The sequence below is a fragment of the Anoplopoma fimbria genome, chromosome 16 (assembly GCF_027596085.1).
Source record: "Anoplopoma fimbria isolate UVic2021 breed Golden Eagle Sablefish chromosome 16, Afim_UVic_2022, whole genome shotgun sequence".
Taxonomy (NCBI): Eukaryota; Metazoa; Chordata; class Actinopteri; order Perciformes; family Anoplopomatidae; genus Anoplopoma; species Anoplopoma fimbria.
The window spans coordinates 6,801,152-6,826,868 of record NC_072464.1 but is presented as its reverse complement, the minus strand read 5'-3'; the positions used below and the strand labels follow the sequence as shown (position 1 = coordinate 6,826,868).

At 40.2% G+C, this 25,717-nt stretch overlaps 1 protein-coding gene across 1 annotated transcript in view; it reads right to left on the bottom strand.

Moving 5' to 3' along the window:
• Nucleotides 1-25,717, bottom strand: part of tmeff2a (transmembrane protein with EGF-like and two follistatin-like domains 2a) — a 105,077-nt gene that overhangs the window by 53,421 nt on the left and 25,939 nt on the right. The window contains exon 3 of the mRNA XM_054615629.1: nt 9,785-9,914. Within this exon, the coding sequence (XP_054471604.1) occupies nt 9,785-9,914 (130 nt within the window). The remainder of the gene's footprint in view (nt 1-9,784; nt 9,915-25,717) is intronic.

The following is a 25,717-nucleotide window of genomic DNA, read 5'->3' as shown; positions in this document are numbered from 1 at the left end:
ATATTTTTATATAAAAAAACAGGTAGTTCATAGTCACCTCAATTCAAAGACCAACGCTATGAAAACAGTATATAAACAGTAATTCATAGAGCCGCTGGAATAAAATAATTTGCCACATATTTCAAGAATCTAAGAAACAACTACTACAATGACAGACCTACTACATACATAGGAACAATCAAGCATCTTATACAATTTTCATGACATTGGAAATTGTTTATATGACATCTACACTTTCTATATTTCAACGCAACCATCTGTTTCAGGCACTCGTCTCTCCATCTCTAACTCACTCAGATTTCTCCTTGAGCGAACCTTGGTTAGACACAATAACAAAACAGATCGGATGAAGAGAAAGGTAAGGACATTTCTTTCTTTTTTTTCTCTCTAGGTTGCTTTCTATAACATTGTCAGACACCAGTATTTACAATTATGAGGCTGTCAGTGTCAAAAACAAGCTCTTTTAGTGGATGTATAGTGACGCTGAGGACTTGCCCCTAAGGATTGCTTTGCAGCCCGTTTAGCAGCTGCAGCGATCCGCTCAATACTGGAACAATGTAATTTAAAAGAAGTTTCCCTATAGTACACTAAGACATGTAGCAATGCTACAACAAAGGAAGTGAAGAAGAAGAAGACTGCCAGCTAGCAAACATGGATGTAAACAATGCACAATTCAAAAGTCGGCTTGGCAAGTGTTTAACTTTGTAGGCAATGCATACAACACGCATGTTGGATCTCAATGGTGCCCAGAATGCGTTTTGTTTGTTAAAAATGATTGTAAATAGAAATGTTTACATCTTTGTTGTATGTTTGTTTACAAGAAAACTCAACTGGGCAACTTTGAAGTTGGATAAAATACATCTCAATGCATAGCTTAAAAACTTCCTCCTCTGTCTTACCTTTTACCTCCTTTTAAATCTGCAGAATTTCAGTGACCTTGGTACATGTGGGACAGTGCATGTGCAGTGTTTCATGAAAAGGCTTAGCTCGAAGGATCAGGCTGAAGTCAGGAGGGGTTCATGGGAGATCAATAAAAACCTTTAGTATCCGTACAAGGGCAGAGGTTTTAAAAGGAGAGAAAGACTGGCATTAGAAAAATAGAACAAAATGGCAGGGGAGATAGGCACAAGCATACCTTTCTGCCCACTTGTCTGCCAAATGAAGGGGCACAAGGAGGAGATACCACACAATTTTATTTTGTGAGAGGCACAGAGGAGTGTGTGAGTGCAGGGGGAAAAAAAATGGTTACCTTTGTAGACAATAGATGATTGAGGTGATTTTCTTTTCAGTTTTGCAGCGATTGATTAGACGAGCGAGACAAGCTGATAGAAAGAGGTCAACCTTCTAGGGGAACTGTTATTAACCTCACTGTGCTGCTAACATCAGATAGACAGCATTGGACACACACACACACACACACACACACACACACACACACACACACACACACACACACACACACACACTTTCCACTTTCTGCTGTAAATAAGGCTTGAAAGTTAGGCTTCAGTATGGCTGCAGGGATGTTGACAGACACTCTGCATGGCAGGCGGTTTTATGTATCAAACTACTTGTGTGTCCTTGTAAAAATGATTCTCATATTCTGAAGAGCTATCTTTACTGTGAACCCTTGTAATTAATTAAAATAAATGGTACACATCAGCACCACTTCATTCTTTGTGCAAATCTTCAAATCCCTCAAATGCGTAAAAAAAAAAGCACATCGGCAGTAGTCGTACACTCCCTATGTGCGATATCTATAACAGCAACAAGAGGCAGATTATTTCAGCTGTGCGACGTACAAATAAGAATCTTCAGTATCTGCAGCTTTAAAGGCTACGGTAGCTGTCTGGGGAGATGTAGAACAAGTTTTTGCACCTTTGAAAATTATGTTCCATCAAAGGCGAACTTGATAGAATCATTTTCAGCTCAGCAGGAAACATGGGGTTTTTTAATCTACTGACCACAGGGGTTTGCGTATCCCCGGATTCTGCAAGAATCTTCACCACCAAATAGCTTTCAGGATAGAACACAGATCCCAAATTAAAATCTCAGAAGCGGCGGACCGTCCGGGTCATCACTATATCACACTATAATTTGCAAGAATTGCTGACATTTCCTCCCTGAATACGATGAGAGAATACTTTCCAGTTTCAAAGCCACAACCGGCCCGGTATCACTAGGATTTATGAGCATAATGCAGGATTCTGCGTGGCGCGATTTATGTCCAATTCCAACATGTCAACATTTATGTAAGCAGAAAGTGTGGGTGTGGAGGTGGTTGGGGTGAATGGCTGTCACAGATCTGCAATTAATGCTTGCATTTCAATTCCTGACCGTAACTTGCCATGCTTAGATACTGCAGAAAGCACAAACTTCAAAAACCGTGGCATTTGAATGCAGCCCTGGATTTTACAGAATCTTCAGTCACACAACACTGATGTCATAGTCTGAACAACCTAAGCAGTCCTTCAGAAAGACCTTGAATCCCCTCTGGGGTGCTGCGCAGTAGCTCATCTTGACCTCTGACCTCCCTGGAGGAGAATAAGCAAAAAAGAAAATCTCCCTACGGATCAATAACGAATTAGCCTAGCATCACTTTAAAGTGCTTAAAATTCAGATAGAATTTTCAACTAATTAGCGCTGATAAGACCTGATTATTTTTTATACACGAATAATTAGTGGTGTATTGATGACTTCTCCTGTACTGTATGTGTGATTATAGTGACACTGATTCTCATTCAGCTCCTGGTCTACTGCTAACCCAGAGTGCACCTCTTAAATCATCACAAACATATGGCTCCTGTCATCTGTCGGTGCTCAGGGATTTGCAGAGCGACAAAATGGTGATTAAACATGTCATCAACATTTTAACAGTGTGTCAATTAAACCCTCTCCCAACTCCCCATTGAATGACTTCCTGGAAGTTACACTGTTGATATTTGCGAATGGGGTTGGAAAGTGCTATGTGAGTGCTTGCCTTAGCTAAAACTCCCTCCATTGGGGAAAATAGACTCCTTAGTTTGTTTCACTTGGCTAAGCTAATGCTCCTCACTGCGCTGGGCTAGCACTTGATGTGATAGTAAAGTGGTACCATCCTGTGGGGTAATCAGCTTTCACTGGTTTAGTACTACTGAGAGCTCTTCCTGTTATCGGCCGCTAAATCAGAACTTCCTTATCTGTCTGTGACATGAAGGTAATAAAGACCTGAATGGACTGGAATAAATTGTATTCTTTGTCTGACAGATGTTGCACTGAAAAAGTCAATAATGGGCGAGAATACCCCTCTTTGTAAGATGGCTCAAACCTAAACCTCTGTGGTATAACGTTGCTCATAATCGTGCACAGTTTTCTAAGGCAGCCATCACAAGATGTTTCTCCTTGGAGCCAAAAAAACAGAAGGCTATGGTATCACATTTGTCTGTGCCTCAGTGTCGTCACTTAGCATGAAACTGGCACCTCAGCAGGCCTCCTGTTTACTGTTTGGAATGACAGCAGACTCTAACGTCTGGCCTCTTGGCCTCAGCCGCATTCCAAGAGGGTTGATGGGAAGACACTGTGCTGTCAGGTGGCTGTTTGGTTTGGTAAACACCGAGAAGGTCTGTCATGTACAGTAAACACAAGAAGAGACCTGGTAATGTGACACGATGGATCAAACTTATGTGTGAACGGGAATGTGAAGGTAAAGCATTAAATTGGGGTATTAACATAACTAGCCCTCTTCGTTCTCTACTGCTGAGGCCATATTAACTGAAGTCTCTAAAACCCATTTTGATTTCAGCTCAGTACTCAATGGCTGTAAAGGGATTGTTTTGACACTACCGAAAATGAACAATCTGAGAGTGAGTATTGGACTTACATTCATGAGGTGAGTTGAAACGCATTGTCAAATGAATGCTAAAGTTGCTCTGCATCTGTTGGGAGTAAAAATCCCACAATTCCCTAGGCAATTCGATGCCACTTTAATAAAAAAACAAAGCAATAAATCCCCTGTACTTCAATGTATGTTTTTTTTTTTTGCGAATTTATTATGAATCTCTGATGATCTGCCTCAAGTTCGTCGCCAAAAACTGAATTTTTCGTGATTACTTATACATAAGTTATGTTCACGCCAATACTCATTTTTACCTTTAAACGCATGAATGCATCATAATATAAAGCAATGTTTGTTCCGTTATTTGTCCGAGCAGGACTGTGCTGCCCACCAGCTGCTAACAGCTAATGTTACTAGCTCTCCTCCTGCCGGTTTATTCACAATGTAGCATCATCATCAGGGGGATTGTCTATCACCCCAGGTACTTATGGTAAGGTAGAAACACGAGTACCATCCCCTTAGCAGAATTTTGGCATCGACTTGGTAAGTATCGTTTCTCGTGACGTACCTTTTGCTGAAGGGGTTAATAGGTAATGTTTGCGAACATTATAAGCATAATTACTTCACGGGGTTATTGTTTAAGTCTAAATAAGTTGTGTAATATTCCAAACCACCTATGTAAATGCTGATGAAGTAATATGATCATCAGTTTTCTCTCAAAAACAAGTAAATCTGGTAGGATTGTTTTCTCAACTTTAACAATGCAGGACTCCCTGTTTTTTTTGTTTTTGTTTTCTTACACTAATACATTAATATAACGAGTGTTTCCCCCAGGGATGTCTGTTTCATGATGTTTTTCACACCAGAAAGGAAAAAACAAGTATTGGAACTGGCAAGCAGACATATGTATAGCCATTACACTACTGTGTGGGGCTAATGGTATTCTGGAAGATGGGGATGGAAAAGAGGACAGGGAGAGATCAAGAGAGTGAGAGAGAGATTTTGTGCCAGTACATGTACAGCTGGCTGCTTGATTACTTACAATCAGTTACTCGTATCGCTGGTATCCGTGATATCTCTTAACGTTTTACCGCCGCTGCAGCGATTTTCCGTTGGCTTAGCAGGGAGTATCAGCTAAATGGCTAAGTGGTGAAGAGAGCCAAGAGGAAACTCTTCAGAAGTAGCTGCCTGCCCTACTTTTCCACATGAAAGGGTTGAGTGCAACACTTTCTTATGTAAGAAAGCTCCCACGCAGCAATCTCGTCGTGTGTTTAACTTTAAAATGAAAAGCAAGCATTTGTTAATCTAGATATCTCCATTATAACGAAGATTTCATTACTTTAAATTGACTGTATTTACATTTCTTTTAAATGTATTTCTTCATAACTTAGTTTCAAATTTCCTATTAATATACCTAATTTGCATTACATAGATGGCACTAGTTAGTAAACAAAAAACAAAAAAAGAGTATTTACCACCCGTTTTCTTACTGTAGTGGAGTTTAAAATAAATGTAACTTAAAAACATAACTATATGTAATGTCATGATAGCTTGTTGCTATGGCAAATACTTCATTGAGAATAATTTTTATTTATTTATTTATCTAACCCTTAAATATCTTTTTCCTATTATTATTTCTTAATGAGTGCATGTGTTCTCCACTGAATCCTGACTTTATCCTGAGGAGAGCTGTTTTCTAGCTTCCCTTGACCTTTTTGGAAGCTTCCGCAAACGGAAGCCGATAATGCTCACATTATGACTGTAGATTGCTCGTGAAGAAAGAAAAGGGAAAACCTCAATAAACGAATGGAGAAACATAATGAATGCAGATGCTTCCCCACGGGGCACAAGGACTCACTGAATGGATAGATGAGTTGTGAATCATGTTCTCTGACCTTCAGTCACCAGATGTTAATCCAAAATATCTATCCGAAATTTCACAGCGACAGAGTGATGTGTATTTGTTTGGTTTAATTGGCAGAGACATTCCAAAGTTGCAGTCTGATTGGCATGCCTCAGCGAACATATCTTATTATTAACATTTGGTAAAAAGAAAGACTTGTAGATTGTAGACGGTACAATAATAATGTAGTACTTCACTGGGAAACAGCAATCAGTCTTTGCAGAATATTATTTCTGACCAGGAGAAATGGAGATGTTTTAAACCGTCATTCCTCAGTGAGGTTTAGTCTTAAAAGCTCCATATCCCAAGGCAATCACATCAGTGTGTTACACAGAAAAAAGGCAGCACACTTTGTATGTTTGAATTAGTTAAAATAGTATTTAATTATTATTACTAATTGACTCTGGGCCACTGCTGCATTAATATTACATTTAACACATTTTTAGTCTTCTATCATTTATTTGTTTGTCTCAAGGGTACGTCTTATTCAACAAAGTCATTTTTTTTGTCCACTGCGTCACGCCCAATTTAACACGGTTCCCCATTCAAATGTAGCAACACAACCACACTAAAATTACTTGAAGTCACACAATTACCAACACATGTAGTATTCAAGATAAAAACCGCTGTGCTAAACTTAGAATAATGAGTGAGAGTTGGACAGCACTGGAATGAAAATTGATTGGCCAGAGAGAGCGAAGTATGGTTGTTTTCTTGTGGCCTTGTTATCGTTAAACGCCAAACCAAAGTGTATATCTGCGGGTAACGTGTGACGCTGAGCAGAGCATACTGTAGAACCAATGTCATGGTTTGTCTTTTTCAGAGGACGGCTCCACAAAAACGTCCTTGTTTAAACAGCTGCGTCAACATCTCAGAAGCACTGCATGTTGCATGAAAGAAAGGGGACTCTATTCCTTTTCCTCTTTCAAAAGATACACAAGTCCATATCAAGGACCTCACACACACAAGCACACAAACAAGCACTTTAGAGAGAGGCTGGACGTTTCATGTGACTGTGCACGGTCGTGCCTACTGGCACACGGCCGCCGCTACTATAACTGCGGTCTCCACATGTTCCCTCTGCTGAGCTGTGCCCATTCAAGGGCCCTTTAATGGACTTCTGCCTGCTGCCTGTAACTGAGTCAGCGACTGCTCAACTCGAGCCAGCAATGCTATCAGTGATTCACATATGCCTCGGAAACAGCCAACATCCCCTTGCCGGTGGATTCACTCATTCACAACTTACTCAGATCATGACTCACTCATTGGTAGGTTGAGAACAAATTCCTTTGCAGGCGTGGGGGAATGCTATTACTGAAGTACACGCTTGTCCATTTGGGGTTTGTCATCATAGGATGCAACACAATACAAGGTCCAGACCTAGTTACACATGTTTTCATGATAGAAAAAAACAGACAGAGTAAATATAACACTGCCAGCTTTTTGTGTTTAAAAATGTCATGGACTGCTATTACTATGAAAAGCTACATGGGCGATAACTGTGTTTTCATACCTTTTAAAATTTGGCCCGCACACGCACAGCGGGTAGCGACGGTATGGACACATCTGTGGGCTGAAATAGATGATATGGTGGAGGCGGACTGGCAGTTGAATAAAATCATGTGGCAGAAAAAATGCTTTTATAGTTTGAGGAAGACCAAAACCCTGCAAAAAACATCTTATCGAGCTCTTTGAGCTGCCGGTTACACCATAGAGACAGACCTCTGCCAGCGCCTGATGTGCACTTAAATACATCACATCAATACAGCATCTGTATTTGTGACTGTTTTGAATATCATACCATCAGGATTTCTAAATAACCTTGTATACAATAATACCGCCCAAGCCGTATAGGAACATATATATAACATGTAATATATATATATATATATATATATATGTGTGTAATTACAAGAAACTAGTTAGGATGGTCATTTTCAAAAAAAGATGTTCCAGGTATAATTCATGGCATTGTTAACAAAAAAAACTTAAAACTGATTAAAACAGTACCACCTTAAACTCAGTCACCTGGATGGAAATGTAGTCATTTTATGAGGATCTCGTTTCTACTGCTACCTATAGAGTGAATCCATATATAAGCATTCCCAAACCTTTTTTAATGACCAAGAACCTTTAACTTTATGGCACTGCATACTCCGAGCGGCACTACTGGTCTCCATAACGCGGCTAATGAAGTTGCTGACCTTTCCTGACTGAAGGCGCCCACCCACTCAGCTGCTTAAACACCCAGCTATATCAGCAAACAGTAATCCCAATTATGTTAGATAATTACACAGAGTGATTCTTCTTTCCAGCCAAAGGAAGGATGAAAACAATAGGTGATGGCCTCATTGGATAGGGTAAAGAAATGGAAGATATATTCTTAGAAATACAAAAGCTGGTTCTCATAAATGGGTATTCTCTATATACTTTATTAGGGATAATCTACATCAAGCTATGTGGTTTTTGAAGAAAACAAGACAGAAACTAATGGCTTATTGATGGGAAGCAGAGGAGGGGCTTGCCTTTGAGGAAGGAGTATGTTGTTCTTTATTATGGGAAAAGTATTATCCTGCTTGTACCATGGCAACTTGCCAGCATATTATTTTGTGGCAAAACTCTTTAGGCAAAAAAAAAAAAAAAATGTGCTAAAAGATTGCACCGAGTGTCCAGATTTAACCACAACACACCATAATCAGCCAAGTCAAAAGCTATTTCTACAAACAGTAAGCTAGATCTGTGCATCACGGTCAAAGACAGAATACACCACACACTGTATATATTCTTTCTTTTGCTCTATTAGTCATACAGTGGGGATTGATTTGAAAAAGAAAATCCAAGTCGTTTCACCGGATTCCTCACAGGTGTAACATGAGCGCTCTTTGAAAAAGATAAAAGAAAAAAATAAATGTCTACACATTCCAGTAAAGAATGAAGTGGCCATCAAGATGATGTGTGATTCAGCCATTCAATGTTCTGCTATGTGGAGCATGCCTCTTGGCAACAGTGTTACAGTAACCACCTATGACAATTTGGCAACGATCTGAATTTCATACCTTTTGACATTTTATTTAAGCATTACGTAACAAAATGCCATAGCTGTCAAGCTTTCTTCAGCTTTCTGTTCAATAAACTGTATAATTAACTTGTTTAACACTGCAGTTGAGCAGTGCAGTGGACGGTTTTCTTGCGAGGACATTGTGTGACTATGATGCAATCTTCATCTGTTCCATGAGAACACTTGTCACTTGTCATTGAAGTTGTGCTTGTTACATTAAACTGTGGAAAATTACATCAGTCTGTCACCTCGGGCCATTTTTTTTTCATCATGCTTTAATTCCTTTGAAGTACTGCATCACTCTGAAATCACTGATCCCCCGTCCACTGGAAGTATCTGCATGTATTGATGATTATTAAATTAAAGCCTGACAATTTAACTTTTTTACATTGATAGATATGGTATTTTAAATGAGAGTATTTTTCTTGCGTTTTCAGATGTTGGTACATTTGGATGCAAAGACTGTGGTGTGTGTTCTGAGAACTCCCACAGAGCCTCACTAGGTGGTTTTCCCTGGGGGGATTTCTGTACCTGACACAGATAAGACCTGCAGTGATGTTACACCCCAGGGAAGATGTTCTGAGATGACTGGGAAATGTTTATATCGGTGTAATCAAGACCTGTAGTAAATTTGTGTCCTGCAGGAAATTGGGACGGTCTGCGTTTGCTTCTGGCCTCAGATGTCTAGGTACCAAAAAACCTTCAGAGTTTAGGTTAGATAAGTCTCAAATTACCTTTTTTTTTTTTTTCTATTTCCCTTTATTGTAAAGCTCACCATATCTTGTATGAAAGGTGCTATACAAATATTTTGCACCTTCTGCTCTACATCATCTGCATGCTTCCAGAGTGTTGCCTTCTTACTTGAGTCTCATCTGTTGGTGTACATGTTGTGGACGCTACAGGTGTGTGTTGGTGTCAATGCTCCTCTGGGTTGTGTGTGCGATTGTGATGAGCATTTCTTCTTGTTCATAAATCTGTGTAGGCCCCTTAATAATGTAAATGCACGTACCGGCAGGACAGGCGCCTTCTGACATAATGAGTACTTCGGACTGCTGCTTGCAGGCGTCCCTGCGCAGGAAACACTCGTTCTGGTAGTTCTGATTGTTGGAGCCGCACACTGGGGCGTAGTCATTGTTGCACTGCACAGAGGAGAAGAAGAAAAGAGGGTAAGAAGGTGAGGAGGTCATATTAAGGTCATCAAAAAAATACATTGAAATTGTGTAATAGAATGTAGATGAATGATTATGCAGTTTTCAGACTTTTGTGATAGGTGCTATTGTCTTGACAGGCTAAAGACATGCTTTACAAAGTTAAGAGCTTAATCATACACTGTGTGTGAGGCCTTGGTAAGGGTCAACTCCATTTCATTAATGCCACTTTAGAAAACAAATGTGAAGGACTGATTTTATCATTGTATTAGCTAGCCAATTTCTCTACTCATCCTGGAGCATTTTCAAATGGTAAAAAAAAGATATTCTCAACTGCAGGAATAATCCACATATTTATATATTTTTTTCTAACAGAACAAAAATAATGATTTTTTTGTTTAAAGTCCCTTTATGGTCCTTCGAGGACAAATTTAGTGGTTTAAAATTGTTGACAGTTAAAACTTTGACCTTAAAGACCTCAATTGAACATGTCTGAATTTATGCTAGATCTAGATTGTATGGTACAAAATAAAATAAAATGTCTGCAATCACACCATGTGACAAAATAATTATATTAATAATGTGTGAGTGAGGGTCAATAGTTAATGTGTCTTTGCTTTTTCTCTGATATGCAGTGTGGAGGCTGTTTTGTCAGTGGATGCTAAATGTTTATAGTAGACTTGTGCTTTGTACCTAATTTGTTTGGTTTGATTATGACTAGATACTAATGGTGAAATAGGTTGTAAAAAAATAATAAAAAAAGCAGTGAATATTTTGCAGAAAATAAAAGATACAGGATACTTTTATTAAATTGAAACAGACTGCACAGTTGGCTGTTTGACAGATCTATAAATTTAATTTGGAGATTTGTTTATCGCCAAATTCAGCTATAAAGGACAGCTGGGGGTGCATGGCTCGTCAGCATTGTATTTAATTATGGAACTGACATATCATCACAATCACATTACAATTTTAAAAGACCTGGACATTTTTTTTCTCAATCAGCTTCCTACTATGAGTTAAGGCATTTACACACAAGGTACGCCTCTAATGTGTGCGATCAATTCACACTTCAATACATTTTTCCACACTGATGTTTCTGTCATGATACTCTCACACAGAGCACGAATATTACGTGGCGCTAAAGCTATTTTCGCCACGTAATATTCAACATTAATTTTATGAACTTTTGCACTGCGAATAAAGGCACCAACCAATCACATTGTGCGTAACAGACATATTCAAAAGGTACACTATTGTGTACAACAACACAGAGGTTACGAAGTCCAAACCGAGACGGCAATTTGTATTACTCCTTACAACCTTGATATAGGCAGCACACACTAGATTGACTTATTCCATTATTACCTTTCACAATAAAAGCCCCAAACATATAGACTTTGTAACTGTTTACCAGAGGCAACTAAAATGTTGTGTTTTGCATTTTTGTGTTGAGTACAAGAACATTAACACACTCATTTCTGCCAAAGTTAATACAGTTTTGTTTGCTCACTGGTTTAAAAAGTCGATGCTATGTACCTCCAACATTCGAATCAGAATCTTATGACAAATCTGATCAAACCACACCCACACGATCATGACAAAGCAGGTAAACTGAGCCTTAAATTATTGATAAATAATACCTACAGATGTTTTCTTTTTTAACATTGCTGTTGCCTATACAAGATTCGCTACACATTATTTATTATGCATAAGATTCATGCTACAAATTTCTTCAGAAAACTGTCAGCTCTGGTGTTGCTCCACTGGAGCAGTAGCAGGTTAAGTGACTTGCTCAAGGGCACTGAGCAAAATAGCTGCTAAGGTAAAGGGGAACACTAGGCATTCTTTCCCCACATGGTTTGTTGGCTTTTGAGCAAGTTTAGCTCTCTGATGACTGATGGCACGGAGCACAGACGAGTCTTAGTTTTCTTTTCGTTTCCTTTTTTTTGGCCATAGAAGAGAGATATTCATTGGATTTGATATTGATTCCCCTGTGCTACACCACAGGAATAACAAATGTGATTATTCAATCGTGAAATATTCCCTTCTATTACCTAGAGAGAAGGAATGGCTATCAGAGGGTCCAGAGAAATTGTTGCTCCGTAGTCACATCCCATAACCTGATTAAATTAAAATGTTGAAAAATGGGCAATGTGTGAAAATGTGTTCCCGCTGGGTGTGACATCACAAGGACAAGGGGCTCGTTTGAGAGTCCCCACAGGAAGGAGGCTAAGGAGCTCATGGCTCTTTGTCTCCACTTCTGTTCCCCTTTAAGTCTCTAATGGATTGACCTGGAATCTGTTCTCTCTGGTGCAAATCATCCGTCTGTGAACTCACAGAACACTACATGACTCTCACAAAAGCACATGACTGTGGAGAAGAATTGCCACACTCTGTGAAGGTTTACAGCCACATGACACCCTAACTACAACCTAGTAGATACTGGCTGCTTCTTGTCCACACTTAGCCAGTGTGAGAATGCATCTTTGTCTTCTCATTTTGGCACACTCACACTAAGCCTGAAGCCTGAGCTGCTTAAAAACATTCGCCATCGTTAATACATTGTAAAATGCCTGCCTTGAGATTTACTGTGGACTGGAAAAGAAGGGAGCTTTGTTAAAACCATGGTGTAAGCCTGCTCTGTCACTAGTCAGTAGCTATGATGTAGTGAAGAAGAGAACTTTGCCACCTATATGCCACCGTATGAGCACTCATCTTAAATGCAAGTATAGCCTACAACACAGTACAGCTGTCGTCATGGACCTGTTTATGTCATGAACTGTGTATAAGAAGTGGACGTAGTCACCGAGACGTCACCCAATTGGTTTGCCGGCCACAGTTTTGAAGCCTCAAGTTTGGCATTTTGACTGTCGCTACATGGTGTTTGGGCGTCACCATCTTGGTTTTTGCAACCATAAGTGACGGGAGAGGGTGGAGCTAAGTACAACCGAACGCTGAATAAGACACTTTAAGGAACAATTACCAATTAACAATTAACTTTGAACTGAAAACACACTGTGAAAGTGTTAAACACAGACAACTCTCAAACTCTCAAACCGGACAACGGCGTGGTAGCGACCTGTCAATCACAAGGTAGCCCAGCCCTAAAGCATGCCCTGGTTTATGGTCTATTTGACTCTAAATGACCATAATTTACTAAATGAACATTATGCTGTATTGAAGAAGACTTGAAACTAGCAATTGAGACCATAAACTCATGTTTAGAATGTGTACTGAGGCAATAAATCAAGTGAGAGGTAGGTTCATTTTCTCATAGACTTCTGTGCAGTCAAACTGCCTTTTGCAACCAGAGTAAAACAGAAGTTACCGTATTTTCCGCACTATAAGGCGCACTTAAAAGCCTTTAATTTTCTCAAAAACCGACAGTGCGCCTTATAATCCGGAGCGCTTTATATATGGATTAATTCTGGTTGTGCTTACTGACCTCGAAGCGATTTTGTGTGGTACACGGCGCTCTGTCAACATGTTTTAGTACGACTTTGGTAAACTACAAAGCCGCACCGCTTGCAGCATTACGGCCACCGTAGTCAGGAGCGTCGCGGAGTAATACATACTTCACCATAATATTACAGTGTGTGTGTATAAGGACCCCAAAATGGCTCCTGTCAAGAGACACGCTTACGACGCGGACTGAAAACTCAAGGCTGTCAGTCACGCAGGAGAACATGGGAATAGAGCAGCTGCGAGAGAATTCAACGTTAATGAATCAATGGTACGGAAGTGGAGGAAGTTTGACTGACTGACTGTTTTGTTTCGCTTAATGCGCCTTATAGTCCGGTGCGCCGTATATATGAAAAAAGATCGAAAATAGACCATTCATTGACAGTGCGCCTTATAATCCAGTGCGCCCTATAGTGCGGAAAATACGGTACTGTTCATTAGGTTAACATACAACCTTTTATGAGCATCACTTGATATAAGTTGCACTGAAAGAAAAAAACAAATCTCTTAATGAATCTCTTAAATTGATCATAACAACAAAGCCTAAGGTTAATGGTCAAGACTCGAGCAACACATAAAAAGTCTTCAAAGTATTCTTGCATTCTTCAGTATTGAATGTAATTTCATCACCCTACCTATACTTATACTTCACATACAAGTGGTTTTGTTGAGGTGAACTCCCAAGGACACAAACTCTGAAAGAACAGGTTACATCTTTGATAACAGTGTGACATTTTTTTTTAAACTATATATTAAATGCGACTTTAAACCTTTGTCTTCAGCAATCCAAAAGCTTGCATGTGTTAAGAGAGAACGCTCACCTTCCTCAAGGCAGATTCTTCATATTCAGCATATGATTCGGGAGAAAGTGGTTGCCTCTGAACAAGGATCATAAGATATTCATGCTCGTTCAGGCCCGACAACAGAAAGATCTATAAATGAGAACGGCTAAACTGTCAGTAAGGTGTAATGTAAGTGATCACAGAGAGCAGGAGGGGACTGAACGGAGAACCAACCAGCTGAGACTCACCCGGTGTTGGTTGAGATCATTTAGGTGTTTGAGTGTGGAAAGATATCTTTAAGCAAGGGACCTAAAAACAGCAGTGCGAAAAACGCTAGTCGTTTTCACACACAGACTGCTTTTTCAAATTTCAGCTGGCTTGGCAAGAATGTCATCTGAGACACGCACACACGAGATCTGTTGGCCGCGGGGAGAAGCACCAAAAATAACCGCGCCATCAATTCAGGAGCCCGGGAGCATCAGAACGATCAAGTGCGAACACTGTCTTTAACCATCTGAGAGGGCGGGGGGGGGTCAAAATGCACATAAAGAGAGCAAAAGGAGGAGGAGTATGGAAGGGAAAGAGAAACTGCACGCTGGCTCTTGATCAAAGGGATTGAGATGCCGGAAGGAATGGCTGTAGAGCAGACGAGAGGCAAACATGATGAGTGAAATTGGACTTAGGGGGGGAGAAGAAGTCAGTGGGAATGGATGAGAGTGAGACAGAAGGGGACTGATGGCTAATGAAAGTAAAGGAAAATACAGACGTGAGACGCAGACGGCTACAGATAGAGAGAGAGAGAGAGAGAGAGAGAGAGAGAGAGAGAGACGCAGCCCTGGCTCAACAAACTTGGCACGATAAAAAAGAAACACAGCGCCTGAAGAAACCAAGGCACAAAAAAAAGAACATCAGAAAATAAAAAATAAAAAAGAATGAGAAGAATAAAGAAGGACATAGAGAGAGAGAGAGAGAGAGAGAGAGAGAGGAATAGAAAATCCCCTCAAAGGAGAGTGGGAGAGAATGAAAAAATGGCAACCCCACAAAGGCACTTGGAATAGCTTACTTCAGGGCCCGTGCTTTTTTTTGTGTGTTTTTTTTTTTTGCCATCCTCTATCCTTCCCCTCTGTCTCCCCCTCGCTTCCCCTCACTCTCACACTCTCTCCCATCTGGCTCAGGCTGTTCTTAACCTGGGGACTCTCACTTTATGCCAGGCGTGATGCAACGGAAGGGAAAGCTGCCCGGCAGAACCCTGCGGGTGTCTTTTTAAGAGTGCCTTCTTTTTCCGTCGAAAACTCCCCCACCCCATCTCTTGATCTTCCCCCAATTTTTGGGGGGCTCTCACCGCCTGCGGAAAGGAGAGGAGTGATGGGAAGGATGGGCGATTTAAAAACCTCCGTCTCCCTCGGAGGATGGTACACGACGGAGGCAGCTGTGTGCAGATTACAGTCTCATCCAGAAATACTCGTACGTGGGTATAAAGGAGGATCCAGTGTGTCGTATGGGCCTCTTAAACCATGTTGGATGCATCTCTTTTATCTTTTAGGTGAAGAGGACCAGACGTGAGCGGCTTAGACAGGTATAGTGGCGGAAACAGATTGCCAAACATAAAATGAGAAAAGACATAAAACATTGTGCGTCTTCATCTTGACTGACGCTTTCAACTGATCAATCGGTCTAGTGAAAAAAGACAAACCTTGACACTCATCTGCCAAGTTCTTATTTACTCATCTGGGACTTCTCAAGACGTGACAGTGAGGAAGAGAGCGAGCCGAGGTTACGGAATCCAAACTTTCAAACTGACGCGTTATTTCTACACAAAGCGCTTCTTTACACAGCACATGACGATATTAGAGACAAAGGCGTTCTTGTTTTAGCCTTTTGTCGGGGGCGCTGTGGCTTTGATCCTCGAATGCCTTGATGACTACCGGCGTGTGATGTCGGTGGTCGGCTAATATAAGCTTCGTCAGCTGTTGCAATTTACTGTAAGTCGGCCCGAATCGCTGTCAGCTAAATGCAAATAGAAAAAGACAAGGGGGCCAGAAAAATGAAATTAAATCAGAGATGTTTGAATGAAAAAACGAAGTGGGTATGTTAATGAGAGGGGGGGTTAAAGAGACAGAAGGTGAGAAAAATTTGATCCTCCACAATTCTGTGCAGACAGGGTAGCGGGGGCAGTAGTCCGGGCCATATGGCACGGCCTTATGTGCCCGCTGGCTCAGGCTTTGCTTAAGTCGCAGACATTGCCCCGTAACCTCCGCTGTGACAAAACCTGGACAGTCGTGCGGCGTCTCGGCTGAGAGCGCAGCGACAGCAGAGGTGTCGATGGTCCTGTGTGTGTGTGTGTGTGTGTGTGTGTGTGTGTGTGTGTGTGTGTGTGTGTGTGTGTGTGTGTGTGTGCTTTTTGTGTGACTGCAGTGGCTTAGGGACAAGAAATTTGGAAGAGAATGCACGTCTGTCCATAGAGGTGAACCTCCGTGCACTTTGTCATCGGTTATTTTCTTTGGAGTTAAATCTGCAGCATCTTGTATGCATTTAAGTTTGTTTCTATTCTTTCGTATCCCTTCCCACCCATTCTCCATTTTTGTCACAAGAATTTAGTTTCCATAATCCTCCTGCAGGGGCTGCTGTGGATCTGCCTACCCTCAACTCTCTGCATCAAAGTTCCAAAAGCTAAGGTTTGGGACTGCAGCCAGGACCTGTTGTCTCTCTACCTGCCTGGGATCGGTGCATCACAGCACAGCACACACACACACACACACACACACACACACACACACACACACACACACACACACACACACAAAGAAACAAGCATTCTACCGTCTGAGCACTTTACACAAAATCCATGCCTTACCGGGTCACAACAACACACAACAACCTTGCAAAACAAGCAGAACCATCATCATTCATTCTGTGCCTCTGTAGCAGCACCCAACGCTGACTTCGGAGACCGTCCGACATAATCGCTGGCTGACAGGGGTGGAACAAAGAGAGGTGGTGGGAGGAAAGGAGTACAGGGAATGCAGAGCGAAAAAAGCAGTTTTTTTTGGAAGAGGAGGATGTGAGGACAAAGAAAGGAAGGTGTAAGAGGCAGAGGGAACTGAGAACGGAGATGCAGGGAGGCCGGCGGGGTGAGGGAGTAGACGGGGTAAGAGGGAAGGGATTGAAAGGTGAAAAAGTCTAAGTGATGGAGGCACGACGGATAGGACAGGGACGAGTAGAACAGTGTGTCGGGGGGGGGCGAGGGGACGTGTGCAACGGAGAGCACGCGAGAGGAAAAACCATACGAGTGGGTGACAAAGGAGAGGAGGGATGCGAAGCGAAGGCGAGTGCGCGCAATGGTGCGTGACTGTGTAGCGGAGGGAAGGAGCATGCCAATTTGAGGGGTAGAGCTCTGCGAAATGCGGCGAGAGCAAACATGACAGGGCATCAGCATCAATAAGAGGGAAAAGAAACGAGCCATCCGTCCGTCCAATGGAGCTCCACTCCACCCAAACCCTGCACATCTCCACATATGCTAAAAAAAAAAAAAAAAAGAAGATAATTCCATGCAACAATTAGTGGAACATTTGATACTCTGAGGTATGTGTTGCCTGCAGCACAAGGAGGAGGGGGGGGGTGATAGCCACTGTACAAACGATCATTAGATTTAAAGTTGAATGGAATACTATAGATTTTAAGAGTTGTGATTACAAAACTGTCATTTAAAATGATGCACTAGTTTCTATTGTTAAAACCATGTTTTTATGGTTTTATGGTTTAAATGCAAAGTAAAAATCTGAACTATAAATGAAGACGCTGACACGCAAAGCTTGATAGCTTAGAAAGCAATTATTAAAAAAGGGAAAAGTGTGAACGGCTCATAAATATGCAGCTGCATGACAGCATCGTTCTCATTTTGGGGAACATGATGACCAAGTTGAACTTTGGTAATTCTGTCTGCCTCATACTTAACTGCCTTAGAGTCATTTTGACAACTGTGTGGCTTGCACTAAAATCTCACGGCAATATACTTGTATTGATGAACGGCATGACGTCTAGTGCGTGGAACCATTGCGTTACAGTTCATAGAGTTACATTCCTCTTTCTGACGGCATTGTTAAAACACATTGATCTGGAATTATACCAAAATATCACAGCTGTCAGTGTGTTCGAAGCAAATAGCAACAGACGAGAGAGACAGATTGTGGAGCAGTTTTAAATAAAAGGGCAGAAATTTGCAAATCCATTAATAATTTGTTTTGACTCAGTACATCAATTTAGTGTATTAATAAATGTCAAATAAACAACTTTACAATTACCAAATAATAGCTGCTATAGGTAATATATAATAGGCTACTTTGCAATCCATCTGTCCAGATGAGGATTGCAACAAAGTAGATATTAGAAGCTACTTCACTAAGCTAAACGATCCAAAAGTGGTTCCTCCTCGACCGGGAGTCCCTGCAGACTGATGGTCCCTGCAGTGTGGCCCTGGTTCACCCCATGGGTCTGGTGCCAGGTTACTAATACTTTAAATACCTTCAAAAGGGAGGCACCCAGGGGAACAACTTTACAGAGCGCCTGAACTGCCTGAAGCCATGTTTTTTTAGATGTAGAGGAGCAGATTCCAAAGTCCTCTCAGGATCCCTGGGCTCCTTATGGTCGATGAAACCATGTTTCAGATGAGGTGTCTTAACTCAAGTGTTTTGTTTTTTTTAAAAGCAACCTTCCTCCTGCATATGACGCCCACATTACTGCAGTCATCGGATCCAGCTATCATTTCATCCCAGGATCAATTTTACCCTCACTTTTGAAAAACAACCACAATATACCAGACGACAATAACAATACTGGCAGAAATCTCTGCTCTTTCTGCCTTGGCTCGATCACCCCAGCTGACACTCACCCCACTGTGGACACAGCACCCAAGCTGGCCTGGTTTAGTGCCATGCCATCCAACTGACATTCCCCTGAATGTTTGCTTCACATTTTCTGACCCCAATCTTGTTCCAAGTACCTGTTTAAATTTGTTAATGCCAAATGCAATCTGATATTTTCTAATTATGTATATTTTTCTCTTATTAGACAGGTATATGGCACAATTAGTATGAAGTCAGCCTACATTAAAATGGGTAAAACCAGAGTAGCAGCGCTGCTTCTACTTTCTTTTCCTACAGACTCAATTTTCCATGTGAAGAACTGGGCAGGAAATGACCAAACAGCTGCATCTACAAAGCATTCCAACCAGACAGCAGGTGCTCTACAGTATTTGTACCCTTCATGAGCACTATGCTAATTGCAGGGAAAGTCAGCAGCAACACACTCCGGCAGAGCCCAACAGTCATGGCTAATTTTCAGTGCACAGATGCATAAAGATGAGCGGCTCGGCCTCTGGAGCCCTGTAAGAGGTTTCAGTGTGTGATCATTACATAAAGGGTTACAACGCACAGAGATTTTGGAAATTCATGGGTAAAATTTCAAAGCCTGGCTCGAGTATGAAGCCTATCCAATTCAGCAAAACTCACACGGGCACTGTACTTTGGAGAAAACGAGGCAAAAAAAGCCACAGTTGAGTTTGTGTGCAGGGGTGGGAGAACCTGACATGTTGTACTTAACGCCTGTGCTTAGCATTGGAATTGGGCAGAAATCAATTCTTTTAACTAAAGCTTTCATACAGTATCAGCACGGGACAAAAGTGCACCAAAAATGTGCTTTCTCCTCTTCATGTCAACAATATGATGATATGATAAACACGATAACATTTTTTTTAAAAAATCACAGAAAATAACAGTTGTGGCATCATTTTCTATACCTCAAGTGTTTTACCTTTCAATACACATTCTGCAGGGGTTATTTAAACATCAGAAATAAAAACATTCTGTCAATATGTTGACCCTAAGGAGTACCACGTCAACCAGCAGAAGCTCCCCTTTCAGCAATCAAACCAATCAAACCAGCGGAAAACCATTGATGTTCTAATAAGCTGCTGTTAGACCCCGTTCGCTCTACACTGATGGCCAATTATGATGTATCCGCTGCCTGATGAAAAAAAACTAACACAAGGTTGCTAAGCAGTCAACGAGAGCCACGAAAATATCCTTTGGTTTATATATATTTAAAATGAGAAAGGTATACATCAACCCTAGAAGTGGAAAGAGAAAGAAATGGAAGTCTGTTCGTAAACATACATATACTATGCATGCATGTGTATCAGAGCAGGCTGGTGCATTGCAGAAGAGGTTGGTCCTCTTCTATTTTTAATGGGGAGATCAAAATACTATAAAAAAAATGGGTTGAAAAAAAACATTACCAAATCTCAGTATCATTTATAAAATATTTTCCTCCCTTTTCTGGAAAAAAATAAATTATTGAAAATCTGAGTAAAATACTTCTACAGTGGAGGAAGTGGTTGTGGGAGGCAGAGGAGGACGAGCTCCTGCTGTCTGTCCTCCCTTAGGGCTGGACCTCTGCCATCAATTTTAATGTAATCCATTATTTTCAAGCTAATCGGCGATTGGCCAAAACCCGTAAAACTGGCGCTCCAAGAGAGGACGTCCTAATATTGACATCCAATGATCCAATGGTCATTTCCAAATGTCATCTTCAGTTCTCTCGCACTTTGTACATGATGAACTGGCAGTAAAGCGATACCGTTCATGATCATGCGGTAGCAGATTAGATGAGAAATATTGACGTGCGAATTGTAAGCTACTTTTACTCTACTCTTTTAAAGAGATCATTTTCTGGGGCTTTTCCAGGACAATTTCAGTGATGACGAAAAAAATACAGTACTTAAAGCTATGACCATGAATAAATGAATAAAAGAGTTACTATGACTATGATATGAGATAATCAATTATACACTTCTTATAAAAACATTAAACCCCATTCAGCTTCAACACACAGTATGAATTGCAAGATTAAATAAAGTTTATATTAATATGCTTGGATATTATGTTACATGAGGCTCTTGACTGAGCGTAGCATATCGTCACTGTATAGATGCTCTTGTTATGACAAAATTTAAATTGTAAATAATTTGACAATTGTCATCTACAAGAAATTACAGGCAATTCTTGGAAAGAAACTCTAACTGTGTCCTCAAACTCAAGGTCTACAGAGTTCCCTGTCAGGTTGCATTTAGACAGCAGCTGCACAAGTATCAACAGAGACCGTATCACAAGCAAATGATATGACTGGCTCAGTCGGGCAAATTTAGAGTGCACAGCGAGGGACTGTTGCACATGCAGGCAATGTGGCAGATGTTACTCAGTGAGAAGGCCTTAACTAAAATGGACTTACTGTGACAGCCTTTCCGTCAGCGACTCTTAGTCCCGGGGCAGCCTGCGGCTATGGGCTTACATCGAGGCTGAATGCCTCCACTCCCAGCGTCTCACGCCCAAGACCGATGTCTAACGAGGACCACCTATCTAAATAACAGGTCTGCAACTTAAAACCTGTGCAAAGTCCATGCTGACTTTTAAACCCCATTGAAAGTGTTGCTTTCCTAACTTTATAAAACAAAATCAAACAAATAAAGAAACAAAACATAATTTACTGAATTGTTATTTATCATTAAACTAACGAATCATCTGAAAAATTAACAGATACGATTCAAGAATAATGGAGCAACAATAATTGGTCAGTACCTAAACGGGAATTTAAATTTCAGTATATCATGTATGGTATATAATTAGTTGAATTATTGAAAAGTTGAATTGAATGGATCAGCCCCTTTGTCACCGTTATCAGATCCAGCTATTTTAGTCAGTATCGGCTAGATACTCAATAAAGATCACCTCATAAAACTATGGAACATAAAACACTGTTTATGGACATATTTGCCATTAGTACTGTGTTTGTTTACCATTTCTTTTTAAACTTCCCATTTTGTACATATCTTGATCAGAACCCTTTAACAGCCAAATTCAAGGGCTCTTCATCCTTAAAGGTACTTCATCAAAAAATGAATATCACATGATAAATTGTTGTCATTGTCACATTTTTTTAGAAATGTGACAATGACAACAATTTAGTTCTTGTCTAGTTACATCCAGTCCCCTGGGACTTGTTTGGGACAGCCCTTCATGTGACAAAACAATTTAACAGTGGGACACAACCATTAAGGAGCCAACAAAATAGAAACCAACAGTCTACATGCAACTACTGCAACATGTACAACAAGGCCAACTCAACACCTTTAACTCGAATGTCACATCTCCAGAGAATGAGTGCGTATATGTGGGCCTGTTGAGTATCCTCCTAAATACGGAGTCAGTGGCTCAGAACTGCTGAAAAGGGATTTCATTCAGCTGAAGGACACTCTTGGGAACCTTTCTGTGCAAGCAACTCATGCACTACCACAACATAAGACAGGGGTAGAAAACGCTTCACTACACGGCTATCCCTTCATCAGCATGTGTGGCATATAGAATGAATTTCAATGACAACGTTGACATTTTCTGAGGGCAAAGAAAACTGTTTCAAGAGGATGGAATCCACTGATCCCACTTGAGAGCTAAGGTGCTATGCAAGAATTTATTACATGGCCTTCAAATCCCTCCTATAGCCTGAGTTAGAAATACCCTGACTGCAATTTTCTTAGCCAATTCTGATTTTGGATTTTTCTTTTTTTATCTGACCTACAGATTCCAATATTTACCAACTTCAATTTTCTTTCGAAGAAACACAATTGAGAACAAGGTTCTAGACTTACTTTTTTCACCCCTGTCGGGGAATCGTCACGAAAAAAAAAAATCTATAGAGATTGTTTGCATTAAAAACACACAATTCAAATGATAAGGATATGTATGATTGTAGATTTATTTAAGTTTTATAAGATTTATAAGTATTTGTTTTGAATAATAAATCTCAGCATTAGTTTTTATGCATTATAAGATGCTAAGAGCTAGTGTTAGGAATTTTAAGAGGTGATAATTATCTCTTATATCTACTTTATACTGCCATAAGAAACATCTCCTTCAACAATTGTATTTATTCATGTTTCTCGCCAAAAACTGTATTTTATAAGATTACTATTTGAACACGTCACGATAGCGTTATAAATGACTTTTGCCTCATACAATTGTTTTACTGAATACAGCCTAGTCAAGGCAACATCTGTTAACATCAGCTTTTTAGCTCTGTACTTCTTTTTTCACCTATATAGTTGGGTCTATAAAAAAACATTTATTTTTCCTTTTACCAGTTAGTAATTACTTGCAGTCTAGCCGGAGATGAGGCTGAGCCTCCACAACCATCATGCTCAGATTTGTTTAGTTTGAAGCTTTTGCACTAATTTTCTCATACAACACTTGATTATAATTCAAAATGTAATTTCAGTCTCTTTTTTCATCTTGTTCAACTATTCTTTTTGGAAAAAAATAAATAAATCTGCTCCAAATAGAAGATGTATGAGGAGGCCACAGACGGACTAAGAGGTATAGAAAACTGTCAATATGTGATAAATCAAGGTAGAAATGGTGCAATATACCAAAGCGTAAGAAGCAATAGACTTCTATGGATTCATTATATACTATCTGGTAATGTCCTTCTGGACCTTTGGAGCTATCCAGACATTTGAAAAGATGCTGTAGAGACATCAGAGGAGACAGGAGTTGTGTAAGTGTCTATCAAAACAAGGCCTGAGACACTGTTTACAATCGGTGTTTGCGATTTCTGATTTACCGAGACAGTACACAGAAAATCAAATCAGCAACAGAGGGTCAGTCAGACGAAAAAGTCAAGACAGATAAACGCATGTATCCACAGAAACAAAGAATATATAGATAGAGCAAGATGGAAAATAATATACCAGTCACTTAGCTGCCTTAGAGTGCTGAAAGAGAGTAGCCTAAATTGCCAGCAAAACCGCATTAAGGAGGCTGTGTATAGACTGACACTGGCATGCTGCTGCAGCTAGATATTCCTGTCTTCTGTTATAAAGATGCATGTGACTGACAATACTGAAGAAATGACTGTCCACGCCCTTTTTCAACAAAGCTGTCTAGAACGTCGTACTAGTTTAAGCAGCACATCTGTAACAAATACATGTGTAACAGTATTTGGAAATACCTACCAAAAAGAAATGTCATGTTACAATTAACTTGTTTTTGCTGCCCTCTATGGGCTAAACATCTATGCAGAATAAGAAACGTTACGGAAAAATGGACAAAATACCAATAATCATCAATTTGGCGCAAAAGGCAACCTTGGACATATAATGCCTTGGTATGAACGATAAATACCCAATATTTACAACACACATTGGTACAGTAACTATCAGGGTAACGTTATATTGACACAAACACACAAAGCAAGGTTAAATATAAATAATGTTAGTGCTAGGTTAGCATGTTGCTAACAGGCAATTAACGTTGCTTAACTTACATTTTAGTGATAACTTCAATGTTTGGGACGTAACAGCAGACCATTCAACAAAAGTAACAGCAATGATGATTGCCAACTTACTGTTTCATGAATGCGTGTACATGTCCACAAACATAAGAGCTAACTACCTGGCACCGTCAATTTGAATGAATCGGTTTGAATCCGACAGGATTATTCCATCCCGTACACAACAACCTATTACCACTGCTAGGGGTGATGTGGAACAGTCCAAACAGCTGAAACAGTGGCTTTGCTGGTTTAACACGTGTTTTATGTCGATCACTTTTTTATTTTTACTCGAATTGATTGCTAACTGCTGACTCAGTCAACTGTTGAGCTTATCTGTAAATACGACTTTGATGCATTTTTTATTTTAGTTTGATAAAAGAATTATGGTTCCAACTCATGAAATACATTTGCGTAAGAGAATTTCAAATGGTGATGATTGTGGGAATTATTGTGGCAGCATATCTAATCACTAAGGTGAAATACCTGATAAAAGAGGGCCTAAGATGAGATACAACTTTCCTGAGGGAAATAGCTGCGCAGCAGATATCATGATTTATTAAGTATTCAATTCAATTAATTCTCTTAACCTATGTTTTCCATAAGTGTGCCATATTTCATTTGCAGTGTTAAACCTCAGATTAACTTCCTATCCACAGGTTTCTTAGCAAAGCCCTAGATATACACTACACCTAGAACCACTGCTGGTGTTTGAAATCAACTATTTCTTCCCATTATTCTGTATTTTCTTTTTACTTTATTTTTTATTTGATCCAAACACACAATGGTGTCTGCGGTTTGAAAAACATTAGTCTAGGAGAACTGAGGTTTTCTGGGCTCATTCTCGCCGCTCATACTGGGAAAATTTGTACACCAAATGATCAATACTTACAGTACTCTTGCAAGCACACTTGACAGTATTGCTCCACTCGGGCCAAGACAGACATTATGTGGAAAGATATCTCTGTGATCCTGCAGGTTTGTGAAGAAAAGGTATATTTATATACTTTTTTTAAAGAGCAGCAGAGCAGCCAAAAGAAAATGGAAGCATTATGGCATCAATAAAGAATCAATAGTTACTTACAGCAACGCTGTTCACTCAGCGAGTGGAGCAAATGTCTATACTCTGTTGTTTCACAGGCTGGATCCTACTCCACATTATTTTACCCT